This window comes from Tinamus guttatus, unplaced genomic scaffold (assembly GCF_059628265.1).
Source record: "Tinamus guttatus ecotype Peru unplaced genomic scaffold, ASM5962826v1 Tinamus_guttatus_pri_ptg000197l, whole genome shotgun sequence".
NCBI lineage: Eukaryota > Metazoa > Chordata > Aves > Tinamiformes > Tinamidae > Tinamus > Tinamus guttatus.
In genome coordinates this window covers 2,305,753-2,320,280 of record NW_028288731.1, presented here as the reverse complement: position 1 = coordinate 2,320,280, position 14,528 = coordinate 2,305,753, and the positions used below count along the sequence as shown (strand labels likewise).

At 50.5% G+C, this 14,528-nt stretch overlaps 1 protein-coding gene across 1 annotated transcript in view; it reads right to left on the bottom strand.

Annotated features, from left to right (window-relative positions):
* Window positions 1-7,237: 7,237 nt before the first annotated feature.
* Window positions 7,238-14,528, bottom strand: part of ERBB4 (erb-b2 receptor tyrosine kinase 4) — a 373,897-nt gene continuing 366,606 nt past the window's right edge. Inside the window, exons 26-27 of the mRNA XM_088523696.1 lie at window positions 9,542-9,839; window positions 7,238-7,674 (exon numbers count right to left, since the gene is read on the bottom strand). Of these exons, the coding sequence (XP_088379822.1) occupies window positions 7,238-7,674; window positions 9,542-9,839 (735 nt within the window). The remainder of the gene's footprint in view (window positions 7,675-9,541; window positions 9,840-14,528) is intronic.

Below are 14,528 nucleotides of genomic sequence, written 5' to 3'. Positions count from 1 at the left end.
GAGAGGCGCCCGCCCAGACGTCCCCAGGAGGCCGCCGGTGCCCGGAGGAAGGTGAGACCAACGTGCTCGTGTCGGCTCACGAGTCACGGCTGGGGAGGCTCCTGTTTGTATGGGACGTTGGACCCTTGTGTGAGAAGATGTTGCCCTAAGGGTGCGAGGGACCTTGCTCCTCCGAAAGGAGCCGTTACTGATGGGGCACTCTGAGACTTGGTGACTTGGAGCAGCGAGTGCCCACTGAGAGCAAAAATGTACAGGGATCACTAAGAGGGTCAAAACTCACTGGCTCCTGCTGCTGCCACCGGGCTTGGGTGGAGGCGGCCGGGGCAGCCTCTGCAGTGCTGGGGACTTTGCCCCCACGTCCACAAAGTGCTGGTGGTTTCACTACTAGAAGCCACCAGGGAACGTGCTGGAAAGAAAGATTCTGTGCTGTAAAATGCAGTGAAAACCCCACCAAAACCCATCCAAAAGCTGTGGCCCCGTCTGCCTTGCAGGGTGCTGGCCCCGCGTCCCGGCCTCGCGGCAGCCTCAGAGACGGAGGCCCATGCGAGGAAGGGGCGGAAGCAGCAGCGGAGGCTGAAGGAGCCCTCGTGCCCCTCGGGCCTGGCCTTGCTGAGGGCGCGTGGTGGGACGGAGGGCTGAAGCGCCGGCTGCACGAGCAGGGAAACACTGGAGCCAGCTGGACACGGAGCCAAAAAAATTGGGGAAAAAAAAAAGAAAAAGAAAAAAAGAAAAAGAAAAATGTAGGTTTTTTTGGCCTTTCTTTTAAACCGCTCCACCTTCCCACAGCTGCCCCGTGTGATCAGCATTCTGCTCTAGCCGCCTGCTCTGTGCTTTAAAGCCTGATGCAGGTACCTCTATGGACCGCTACCTCTTGCTACCCCCTCCAGGTATCTTCCTTTCAGAGCCAGATCAATCTTTTCTAGAAAGGAGGCCTCGTGTCTGAACCACTTCCCACGTGCTCCCGCGGTTCCGGGGAGAGGCGGTGGTGCCAGGGGGAGCCCCCAGAGCCCCGTCCCTGCGGTCACCCGGGCGAGGGCGACAGGGAAAACCAGAGCAAACAGTTCCCATGGGGGAGATGGAGGCGCTTCCAAAGGCGCCTCCCAATCCAAGCGGCCTTTGCTGTTTCTCCCTGCGGCTGAGGTGTTCCCTGGGATGCGTGCGAGGAAGCTCACACGGAGGCGGCGACATTTGTTTCGTATTTTATTGAATTTCATTTATATTAAATTAAAAATATATTTCTGACAGATTCATGTAACAAAAAGGCAGAACCGTTTTCAAATCGTTCAGCTGGGATGAGCGCGGGTCGATGCACGGTGGGTCGCAGCCTACGTTGCCCTAACGAACAGGGGAAGCTCTAGCCCGGGCGCGGAGCGGGGACTCGGGACGGCGCATGGTGGGGATGAAACCACACGGAGAAGAAGGTCCACAGGTTTCTCCCCAGCCTCCAGACAAGACGGAAGGGGAGGGAAGGAAGGGAGGAGAAAAACAACCGAGAAAGAAGAAACCCAAAACCATGGAAAGAAGGGAAATTATGCTAAATTATGTACCTAACATTAACCCAGGTCAGTATTTTAACAGTGCATAATCCTCGGTGGCTAAAGGATGAGAAAGGAAAGGTTAAAGTGACGTTACGCCACGCACAACTGGCATACCCTACGCGAAAGCAAGTGCAGAAAGGCTGAACACACCACGACAGTGCTAAACACAGAGTCACACGGAGGCCCGAACGGGGCTCCGAACCGAAACCGGGGCGCGAGGGCGGCGGAGGCGCTAGGAGGAGCGGCAGAATCACAAGCAAATTACCTATATACAAATCAACCCTACGGACAAGTATGTTCCAAAGAATGGTGTCCACGAGGAGAAGAAAAGCAACATTATCCTTATTTACAAACGCAACTAGCTGTGTCTTTAACAAGCTATAAAAATACTATTCACATTTTCAAAGTAACATACAGTAGTTTTTGTGGGTTTTTGTTTCAGGAAGGCAGCTAACCCTGACCGCACCACGTCGCCGCGCCGGCCACGCGCGTCTGCCCCGTCACGGCCCCGTTTCACGGCCCGGAGACGCTCGAGGGACCGGGAAGGGCCCATTTTCCCCCATCCTGTTGTCCCGCGGTCCTCGCGCCGCCCGCGGGCTCCTCCTGCCTCCCCTTGTGGCGGCGGCGGGGACGGACTCGGCCCCATCATCGCGGGGCACGGGGATACGTGCGTGCTTGGAGACCAGCGGGCCAAAACGTGTGCTTTGGATACCTGCATTTTGGGAGTTTGCACGGAAATTTTTTTTTCTTCAGATTTTTTCCCCCCCCTCCACCAGGGCTGCAACTGCTGCAGAAATTCAGCATTATAAACTGGGGGAAATTTCAAAAAATGCAGGGGAAGCAAAACCAGATTAGAACCGCTATGAACGATGCACCGTGCGTGCCCCGACCCCCAGCATCGACACGCACTGAAGAGCCCCCGTCGTGGCCATGGCCGTGGTGCTGCCCGGCCGTGTTCTGCACCGCGGCGCCGGGCGCGCGGGACGCGGCGCGCTCACCGTTAGCTGCCCTCGCACAGCTGCTCAGTTAATAATCGACCCATTTAACAGCAGGACCAGTTTATGCTACATATGTCGTAGTACCTTACTTCAAAAGAACACGTACATATCTACACTTAAAAAATACCGTTCACAGTTTGTTACTGTGGTTATCCCAAAAGGGGTCAGTCTTCGGGGCGTGCTGCACGCGGACAGTGCTTGCTCCCTGCGGGGCTCGCGGCCGGGCGGCTTCGGCGCGTCCCGCTCGCCCGTCTGCAGCACATGGCTTCTGTACCGGGACAAGGGAGGGAGGACCAGGACGTGTTCCCAGCGCTAAAGGAGCCCCCACACTCCACCAAAGCTCTCTGGAACCCCCCAGGCAGCTCTGACTCCTCTTGTTTCCTATCTGAGCAGGATAACGCCCTTGGTTTCCCTGTCATCCCGCTTGTGATTCCAGCTCCTCAGCAGAGACCTCAACCGGCGCCGGACGGGCTCCGCTTTGGAGACGCCCTTGGCGGCTGTGACGGCGCCGCAGGGAAGCCCGTCCTCCGTCCGGCCACGTCGCGGGCCCGCGAGCACCGCGGTGTTCCCAACGCCGTTCCCAAACCAGCACCCAGATCCAGGGTTGTGTATGACGGCGGATGAGCTGTTTTGCCACCACGGAGCTCCAAGGCCCATGGCTAAGGGAAAAACGACACGCGGCGGATGTGCACGGGCTTCCCTGCGGGATGCGGCGAGAAAGGGGCTTCCCATTAATCCAGAGAAATGAGCGGAGGAAGCTTATTGCATACAACTCTTCCCACCAGGAAATGCCTTTTCCATCAAAAGTACAAACCACGACGCTTCTTTCCTCAGAGATTCCTGGGCTGAGCACAGGGTACCTGGTGCAGACCCAGGCGGCGGCTCCCACTGCTGCTACGCGCCTGGATTTATTCCCATGGCTTATTCCCATCTCCCTGTGAGGGATGGCCTGCCCGCAAACACGCTGTAAACACCCTGCTACAGATGAACAACCAACCAAAGAAAAATCCTAGCTATTCCGTAGGAAAAAGAAGCATTGAGTTGAAAAAAGGCAACATAAAAATAGTCTGTTTTCAGTCAACACGTCACAGCAAATCAATCAAATGCAGCATCCATCCACGTCTACTTGAAATAACCCACAGGTAGATAAGTAACCTCTAAGTTATATATCCCTGAAGGAGATCAGGAAAAGAAAAAAACCTCAGCTGTTGTTCTCTTTCATTTGTGCCTTGGGACAAGAGCTGGTAAAGACGCAGGAATTGGCTCTTGGAAATTATTCACTGTTCTTCCATCATGCTTGCTATGGCAAGGGAAAGGAAAACATCTACAAACAGGAGCCCACATATAAAAACCATAAAAGCTGACAGCAGTTTACAGGTACCACCGTGGAAACAGAATTAACTAGAGCTTGACAAAACACTTGTGCTGATGCCCTTCCATCCGCTGCTTTGTGCTGACCAAAACACAGCTTGTGTGCAGAAAAATACCCGCCTTTTCCCCAGGAACCCGCGATTGCTCACTAGAAAAGCCCGGCCTTCATCTCTCTTGACTTACGATGGCTGCACATTCGCCCCAGTGCCCCATTTCCCTTCGCCAAAACAGCAGCTCTGAGCCCCGACGCTAACGCGCGAGTTCAGGCTCGCCACTGAGTTGTGCCGGCCGCGTTAGAGCAGCCAAACTGCTCTGCCCTCCGTCTGCGGGGATTGAGGCCATGGATCCACTCTCACGCTGAGGCAGAGAGGCAAAAATCTGTCAAAATAGCTCAGGTGAAAACTCCCAGAGACAACGCACCCATCTAAGGGCTTTTTTTGCTGTTCTTGGCGTGAAGGAGGCAACGTCTCAGCAGGGCCCAGCACAGCCCAGGTCACCCGCAGGCACCGCGGGGAATCTAAGGGCTATTTTCTGGCAAAAGAAAAAAAAAATCTCATAGCGATTCCAGCTCAGACTAGAAACTCACACACAAAAATGCTAAGACCAAACGACACCTGCGTGTTCCGGTGCAGGATGCCGAGTTCTCCCTCACCGCGGGCTCCTCCTGCTACCTCCTTGCTGAGCCGCTCAGGACAGCCGGGCGCTTCCCAACCCGCCGGCTTTTCCAAGTCCCCAAGTGCCACGGCCGGAGCTGCCGCTTTCCTGCTGCTTCCAGGGATCTCCGTGTTTCCACGCTACCGAAGAGAGCACGTCATACCCATAGTCAACAATGAAAGTGAATAAATACTTCAAGAATTAGAAAGTTAAATTGTTAAGGAACACAATATTTCTATTCTGATTACTCAAGGGGATGGTTTTTAATGACCAGAGGAGACACAGGGGCCTCCACCCTCCCTCAGCAGCCACCTCCTGGTACCAGCGCTTGGACTTTTGTGCATCCCTGTCCCAATGGCCTTTGCCACCAACACGTTGAACTTAACGTGTGCCTTTCCCTCCCCATTGGGAGGACCTGCCCAGGACAAACCGACCTGTGTGTCCTGCCCCAGTAGACCCTCACTCCGAGTCCTGCTGCTCCCAAAGCTTCCCGCGATGGACACCAAGGCTGGAAAGCTGGTGTTTCCCAGCTGGCCCTCAAGCACTGAGCACTGCAGGCGCTGCTGCGTGGCACTAGAAGCAAGAGGGATGGGGAGGGGATGCCACCAGTGGCTTCCCAATTCGGCACAGTGCCGATGCCAAAAACCAGCTCCATATGGCAGGCTGAGGAGGAGGAGCCGCTGCTTCCTCCTCCCTGGGCCTCTCTGGGATGCAGGCGCTGCAGGAATGCCCACAGTATTTCCAGAGCGCTGGCTGCTTCTGCTGCTTCTCCCGCCAGGTCTTTGCTTGAATAGGACTAAAGTGCATAAACTGAAACACCGCTGCATCGCCCAGCACTGCCACCCAGCACCCTCTGAAAGCCTGGATGGCTGGAAACCCTCGGAGGTTCTTCATGCCTCAGATTTTCCGCGGGCATCAGGCGTGCAAGCGCTCCTACCCACACAGCTCCTGGCACAGCAGGAGCAGGACAGCAGCGTCGCTGCCCCTCGCTCCTTCCCTCCCAACACCTTGGGTTGCTCAAATCATCCACAGCTCTGGCAAGAAGCTACTGGCAAAGAGGAGGAGGGTGAGGGAAGGGTGTCTACGCAAAAACCGAGGTTGATGAAAGCAGAACGAAGTGCAAGGAGACTGACTCATACGTATTTACATTGCTGACTGACAGCTCTGCGAGTCATGCGCGTGTTGACTTCCAAACCCTCAGGGGCACCATCCTCTGTGCGGGAGCAATCCTCCTTGTAGAGGAAAGAAGCATTCCGTGTCACGCTGCAAGGCCGAGCCAGACGTTCTCCTCCTCGGATCCCTCTCGGGGCTCGCTCCGCCGGCCTCGGCGCTGCAGCAGGAGGAGCAGGTTGCTCTTGCTGTATCCTCTCACACAGTCAATGCACTGGCCTCTCAGAACTGCTGGACACTGATCCAAAGACTTGATTTGCTTCATTTTGGCATTTCCACAGTCATCCTTTACATATAATTCACTTTTTAAAATTTAAAAGTATTATTTTGTATTTTGCTGGTCGCTTCCATATTGCTTCATTCAAAATCCAGAAAACAGTTCAAATAAAATCAGAGCTTAAGTGCAAACTAACTTTCCAGTGAACCACTATGTGCGTTTTCTCCAGTCCAGTGTCTGTCTTCCAGTTTACAGGACCCTTCCCACCACCACCCCACAGAACACCAGCAAGCTCCGAGAACCACAGTGAGCTCTCCAGTCTCCATCTCGTCCTCAGTGTTGCCTGGCAGCATCCCCAACTCCTTTCATGAGCACAAAGAAGAAAAAGAGGGAAGAATCTGTTTGGGTCTTTTTGTATATCTATATTCAGTAGGTATAAAACATGAAAGCAAAGCTTTTTGCATACAAATTCTGGTTTCTTGGCCTTGTAGCTTCAAAAAGAGCATGTTGGAGATGTGTTTTTGTTAACTTTCTCTGAACGGACTTGTATGTTCAAAGTATTCGTCGTATTGACACGTGTACAAAAATGGTCATGTCATGCACCAATGTTTTGAGCTAAAGTCTCTGTTGTTAGGAAGTGGCACAAAATCATGGTGTGGCTCAGAGTAAGGGGTTAGCCAGATATTAGAGTCACATCATAATTTCTTGGAAGGCCACCATGAAGATCTGAATGATTATGAAAAGCCAGGTTAGCCATTTTCAGTTGTTGGGGTAGAAAGTGTTAGAGAAAGGAATTGGATTCTCAATCTCAATTATTATGTTATCCACGTGATATAAAAATTGTCCATTTTTTTTCCCCCCAATGGAAACTGCATCAAGATTTCCAGGAATGCTGAACAGACTCTTGTCTGTTCCTGCCGAAAGAAACAGACTCTGTGTGACTCCCCCCGACAGCATCGGGGTTGGATCACGGAGCACTCGCTCGACAGGAGGCAACACTGTCTTCGCTGGCTTCACTGGTATCGTCTGGCTTCTCGGACCCTCCGGATCTGCGGCAAGGGAGGAAGGCCAGGTTGTACTCTCCTTCTTTCAGTCTCTTTCCTTCCTTCCTTCCAGGTTCCCAAACCCAATCTGCCAGTGACTCCAAGACATCCTTTCACTTGGAAATATCAAAAATGAGCGAGGGGGCAAGAGGAGGAAGCTCGTGAGGGAAGGAAAGGGAAGGGGAGAGAGAGAGAAGGAGCGAGGCGGCTGGCAGGGGTGGCCGCCCCGCTCCCTGCGGCGCATTCCTACACCACGGTGTTCCGGTGTCTGTAGGGCGGCGGGGGCAGCACAGTGCCAGGCTTCAGGGAGAACTCGGAGAGGTATTCGGGATTCTCTGCCACCACGGGCCGGATGCGCCCGTTCTGTTTGTAAAAGTATTTTGTGCTGTACTCTTGCAGGTAGTCCGGGTGCTGGAGGGTGCTGCGCGGGGGAAGGCTGTGATTCCAGTAATCGGGGTTGTCAAAGGCCTTCTTGGCTTTCTCTGGCAAATTGTTCTTCAGGTACTCGGCGTTTTCCAGGGTGTTTGCAAAAGTGTTGAGGTACAACGGCTCGTTCACGTACTCATCCTCCGCTTTGGGCTGCCCGTTCGGAGCGTTGTGGTACTCGGGGTTGTCCACAGCCTGGAGATCCCCATTCTTCCGTCGGGAGACGAAGGGGTTCTCTTCCACTGGGTTCAGGTAATCTAAGAAAGGATGAGAAATAAATCAGCAAGCAGGGAGTGCAGCCACCCACACAGCAACGGCCATTCTGCTGTTCTCAGGCTATGCCCACCTGTCCCTCCTTCCTCAGCTACTGCAGGAACTCCCAGATGAGGTCAGGTGCCAACTACACCGAACACACACTGCGCGAAAGCGAGGGATTTACAACCTAAGCAGACAGCGAAGGTTAAAGCAAAGAGCTGGGACTCCAGGAGATCACGTGAGTCACCAAAAATACACTCAAAGCTAAAAAAAACAACTAAAACTGCAGCCCTTGCTAAGGCAAACCCACCGACTTGCCTGATCTCACAGTACGATCCGGAGGGCTGAACACGCAGAGCTACTCCCCTCTCTGCTGCTGACTCCCGGTGCAACCTTGGGCATATCCGTCAAACGCCCTGCTCTGCAGCCCTTCCACCCAGAAAGCTCTACAGAAATCTTGGTTAAGCCTCTCTGCACAAAAAACCATCCCCAAGGGCTAGCTTCTAAGACAGCTTCATTTCTAACAGAACAATTTGCCTGATTAAAAACCTTCCATCCCTGAAGGACAAAAGGCCTCGAAGCATTATGAAAAAAATGATTCAAACGAGCCCTGGGAAGGGTATGAGAGAGCCTTAAGTTAGCACTGAACCAGGAGCTGGAGCAAGTTGCAACTGCCTTAAATGACTTTCTCTGGATTAACACCACAAAAAAAAATGTAGTTGAATTGTAGAGAGGCTCTAAGGCATATGGAGGTTGTGCAGAAAGGGGAAGGGGGCCAGCGGTGGGAGGAAAGGCATAAAGAGACTGGCTGGCCCGGAGTGGCAGGTCCTAGGGCACTCCACGGAGGGCCCTCCAGCCTAAGGAGACAGGGGGCAATGGACTTGCGGGGCCTGTGCGGCTCCCTGTAAAACACTGTCACATTGCAAAATACAACCTTCAACTCTGCTTTTCCCCTGGAAGGAGCCAAAACCACTAAATGCAAACATTCAGGTCTGGCTTAATGAGAATCTTTTGCACCCATGGTTGAAACTAAACATTTGTGTAAGAAATCTGCTGAATAGGGAAAGATTTTGCACGGGTTTGAAATCAAAATGGTGCTCAAATTCTTGAATCTGAAAGGTGAAACAGCACAAGAGCACAGGGAGCACGCAGAACATGCTACCTTTGTATTTACAGTAGTTTATTTCCTTTGAAGCCATAGAGAAGGTTTGAAAACAACTGACTAATGACACGTCCCATTACATCAGAACGACTGCTGTTGCTATTTAAAAAGAAAATATATAAAAAAAAGCCATGAAGGAAACTAGGAAATGTAGCGCCCTAAGCTGGCACGTATTTAGGGAAGCTTCGCCTTGCAGTGACGCTCTTTCTGAAGCACGTCTTGCACCTTCAGCCCTAGACTTCTTGAGGGTATAAAAAGCTTTGTGTATTGGTTCTGTGACACGTTCGTTCAACATGACGTTTACCAAGCACGATACCATGAAAACAAAAAAAAAAATCAATAAACAAAATAAAGCAAAGACTACAGCTGGTCAAAGCAGGATCCTTTGCTTGAAAATTACGAATACTTGTGTTCGCATAAACTAGGTTTTTGTTTTCTCATTCCTCTCTTTTGTTCCTTCCCAGAACCAGAGTATAAAGAGGGGAAAAAGAGAAACAAACTTGACAACCAGGGGCATCTGGACTTTTTAAACAGAAAAATTAAGTGAAGAAAAATGAATCCCATCACAAAGAAATATCAACCAAGTCAGAACGCGTCACTCTCGCCGAGTTGGTCGATGAAGCCATTTTGTTGCTGAAAAGCATCTGAGCTGAGGGCGAACGCTGTCAGACTAGAGGAGGAGCGTCCCTGGACAGACAGAGCTTTACCTGTTTTGGGTTTGTCTCGCATGGGCGTCATGTAGCCGTCCTCGTCGAGCTCGCCGCGGCCGCCCCGCTCGGGCACGAAGACGGTGGGGTCCGCGCTGTACCGCTGGGTGCTGCTGTCCTCCTGGGCGCGCGCGGCCGCCGCTTTCCGCAGCGTGCCGTTGCAGCACGCGTCCTCGAAGAGCTCCGCGGCGGCGCCCGGCGCGGCGGGGCCCTCCGGCAGCGCGCAGCCCGCGGCGCGGAACGGCAGCGGCACGGCCTGCTCCGCCGCGTAGCCCCCGTCCCGGTACACGAACTGGTTCTGCGAGAGAGGAGAGGCATGTGTGAGAAAGGAGGCCACCAGGGGATTCAACAGCAAGTCACGGCTGCAGCTTCTGCGGCCTCCTGCCATGTCTTCCCTGTGCTGTTACCTCTGCTCTGTTACCTCTGTTGCCATCTGGTCTCCGTTTAGTCCTGGGGGGCCTATTTTCAGGGGTTCCCACAGCACCAATCACACGGCCATCCAGACTCGCTGCGAGTCCGTTAAGAGCACCCTAGGCTGGCAAAGCGCCTGCTTGCAGGTACCTCAGCTCAGTGCCCTGACTCAACCTACCCTTTTGCATGTCAACAAGGACACGCAAAGAAATTTCCACATCAGAACCTGTAACAGGAAGGAAAAACGGCCACTCATCCGCACCCATTACCTGAATGCTTTTTCAAGAAAATGTTGGCAGACAGTTTAGGTGTGGGTCCATAGAGCCTGCACATGAATTCCAGCTGACTTTACAGCTCCCTGACTGTTGGATTGCTTACGTACATCCTGTGTTCACTGCTGGCTTTGGGGCCACTTATGTAGGAAGACAGGGTTGGAAACAGTACGTACATAGAGAAGGAAGGCAGAAAACCTAAGGATGAAGGTTGAGGGTGAAATACTTACTCCTAACATAGGGGTGTAGGCAGGAGGAGGGCTGTGTCCAATTTCACTCTAATAGGAAAGAAAAATGGATTGATGGATACATAGTAAGAGGTCACATGAATGAAAGACGTCACACGAGCTGTTTGAGCTAATGGGGAGAAACATGCACGACAATTAGCTTTCCTAACAAGATCCCAAACTGAAGGAACTCAATCCTGGCATGAGTCTAGCCAAGAAGCTGTCTGTGCCTCTTGCCTTACAGAGGGTTAGAGGTCTCCTCTGGGTCGGTAGGGACAAGGGTAACGCCTGCTGACAGCTCCAAGTCCTATACAGCCCTGGTGGCTGATTTTGGGGAAGGTGTCTGTGTGGAAAGGACAGACACACTCATGCTCACAATCCGCAGGAAGCCGTGTTTATACCTGTTACTGCTGGTCAAAACCAACAGGTCCGTAGTAGAGGAATCAATGATTTGGGGAGGAAGATCCAAATGAAACAACCCTTTATTTTTCAGAAGTTTTTTTTTTTCTTGTTTTAATGCAAAAATGTCTATTTTCTGAATTTAAAAATCAGCTCTTCATGTTTCCTTTAGTTCTCATGTTATTTCAGGATTTTCATTGTTTTCACCTTACTCCTATTTTGCGAGAAGTCAAGGTAAAAAAAAGTTCTAAGCTTGAGACAAATGTGTAGAGAAAAAACTGTGTCTCAGGACAGAAATCCAACCGTCCTAAGAAAGCTCTGCTTAGGAAGATACCTTACTCATCCAAAATCCACTGCAGAAATACATCCATCCCTATCAAACTGCGAGGAAAGACAGACACACGTCCTCCTAGAGCAAGAGCAGGATGTACTATAGTCAAGCTTTCCTTCATAAATGTATTGCCAAAAGACCAAGAAGATGGTGACTGCCTAATATCTCTCCTCATAAAAACTTGCATATCCACTTGCATGCAGTTTTATCAAGCAGGAGCAGTTTTCGGTTGAAATGGTTTAAGTTAGATACCTGCTTCAGGCAAAAAACCTTTAGGAAAAGGCACAAATTTATTTTAAATGCATTTTGGTTGCCTGAATGAACACCTCTCTGGTGATCAAAAATATGCTGATTTGCTTATATTAGAAATATCCCTGTAGCCATTTTGTTGCTCCAATCTAACACCTTGTGTTTCCCAAGTGGAAATTTGGTGTGTGAGCCGTTGTAACGGATAAATGTTTCTGCATGCCTGTGAAAAGTCATCCATATTCAGCTACGTTATGACCTTCTGAAAAAGCCTTCAGGTTGCAAAACTGCAGAGGAAAACTTGGTCAGCTGAACTGTCCCTACCAGCCCAGCGTGGACAGGACTCGCTCAGCAGCTGCTCCTCCCTGGGGAACCTGGAGTCGGGAAGGACACGGGGGGCAGCATCGCCCCTGGCCCCGGGTCCCTTCTCTGCTGCAACTTCTAATGAAGCAGGTTACACCTGAGAACCAGGTAACTGCAAGACTGATGGATGCTGAGGGCTAAGAAAGGCTCCACTGCAGAGGACTTCTGCTCTGCCTCCTCCTTGCCCTCCAAATTTGAATTCAGGGAAACTCTGTCTGCTCCATCAGATGCAGAAGGGAAGGGACTGAAGACTGAAGCTAGAGTCCCTAGAGAGTGATGAGGGCTCAGGCAAACCGATGATTACCAACAAGAGCAATAGAAGAAGTAGGAACTGGTGACAAAAGAGCAATGCCACTGTTAACAGTGACATCCAGTAACAGTAACATTACCAGTAACATCCAAAGCAGGATGGGGAATCCTGCAGCTCCCCAGCTTCGGTCCTTGCTGTTCAGATGAGATGTACATGCTCTCCACAGAAATTCAACAACTGAACACAATTACTCCTTTCCCATTCAATACTACACTGTGGACAGCTGCTCACTTTTAAAGTATGTCTTTTTATTTTCACAGAAGCAGTCGCATGAACTACCGCTCTTGGCTTCTGGATGAATATGGGAAGGGCTGTCTAGCTCTGCTTTTAGTTCAGAGCCCAGAATGAATTTAGATAACTTGGAAAAGCAAACTGTTTGCCAATGGGCTTAACTTTACTAAATAGGGCTAGGCAACTCCCCTTGTAGGTATTTTACAGGATTAGCACCTTACAAAAAATACCATTTTTAGACGGCCATATTATCTATCCATGGACATACTTCGCGCCACCCTCCTCCCATAAAAAACAAACCCACCACCCTGTATTTAGATATTCTTGTCTGCAATTCCAGTACTGAAATACATACTAAGCAACTGTAACAACATAATAACAGGCGCTCTTAGAATAGCCCTGTCCCAAGTTATCAGGAGAGAATGGACCAACATTCCTGTGTTTACTGCTATTTTTGCCGAAAAGACCCTTGCCAGACAGTGACCTGCCAACTAGGATCACAGCAATGGTATTTTCTTCATGCCTCCCATTTAGCTCCGTACTAAACATAGCTGCCCTGTAACACGCTCAACACAGACCTTTACAGCTCGCCTCTTCCCAAAACCACTTCTCTCTGCAGGCTTTTTTTCCCCCAGGAGTTAGTACTCTGTGGCCTCTGCTCCAAAAAAGGAGGCAAAGAAAACAGCTGTGGTGCCAGCCAGTGGGGCTGAAAATGGGATACAGTTGTTTAAATGTCTTTAATTTGCCTGCTAATTGCAACATGATGTCATCGCTGCGTAGCTTCCAAGGAAGTTTTAGCACTGCCAGCCCCAGCCAGCTTCTGCTGGTCAGTAAATGAAGCACAATGTGGGCAGAAAATATGCTTGGATCTTGGCAAATAGAAAACAGCTTAATTTGTGTGTGTGATCCAAGTTTGTTTGTCGCTTAACTTTGTGATGACAAAAGCAGCTTCACTTCTGCAGCATGTGAGCTGGTTGCTCAAAGGCTTCACTACAGAAGCCTCTTTTAAAAGCCTCAACTTGCACATCTAAAAAAGGGGAAAAAAAGAATCATTGATCACTCTTTGCAACTGTAATGTACATTGCATCCGTTGGCCTTACACTGCTCACATCCATCTGTATCTGGATTATAAGCATCATCCAGGAGGCACCCAGCATTTTTAACTGCCCATGAGCGCTCCTACACCATAATTGCTCAAGATTTCGTTCTTCATACTATAAGATTGAATTTCATGCATAAACATGACATCAGGGAGAAAAATAAAAACAGCAAACGCCCCTGAACAAAAAAACCACCCCAAACTCAAGAAAATGTCCCCATAAGCCACTTTAAAGGGACTTTGCTATTAAAAACCAGTGACATATCAGCTACTGTAACAGCTGACGCTGGTGTAAAATGAGCCTTGATAAAACAGAGGTAAATAACGCCTTTGTGAATATTGGCTTCATGAATTTCACTATTCATGAATTTCACTTTCCAATTCCTTGCCTCTAAAGTCTCCCAAAGGTAAACATATTCCTTTTTTTTTTTACAGCAGGGACATAATACCCTTCTGGCTACATGTTAGGCAGTAATGAAATCAAAGCCATGCTGGGCCCTGCCGCTCATATCTATGCGATGGGGTGAATGTGTCTCTGCCGTGTCCCGTTACTTGAGCCTCATGTGTCCTGTGGATTATATGCTGGAGCTTGTCCCACGTCTATGGGGATTATGTGCTGGAGCTTGTTCCATGTCTATGGGGCCACTGTGGCCTCCGAGCTTGTCCCCAGGCAGGTGACGACTCTCTGATCAGCTTTTCTGTGTCTGGCCCTAGAGAACATCCATGAGAGGTGCCACTGCCAAGCTGGGCACAGGGTGCAGGGCACAGCTGAGCCCTCGTGTCCTGGCAGCCCCCAAGTCGGCTATTTCAGGCACACAGGCAGAAATATGGCCCGGTGGAGCTAATGTGGCAAAGAAGGACATAAATTTCTGCAGCCAGAGGGAAGCCTGTTATTCAACAACAAAAATAAAAGGTAGGAATAATATACACAGGTTGCGGACAGTAGTTTTGCAGCAATTTACAATGTCCGCAGCTCAGCGGCTGTAAAGCTGCTTTGGGGATCAATGAATCTTGATTAGAAATTATGAACTCCCAGGCCGTTTTGCAGCATTACCCTTTCTCAGAAAACGTGTAAACATTTTAACTCGAATGCTGAGG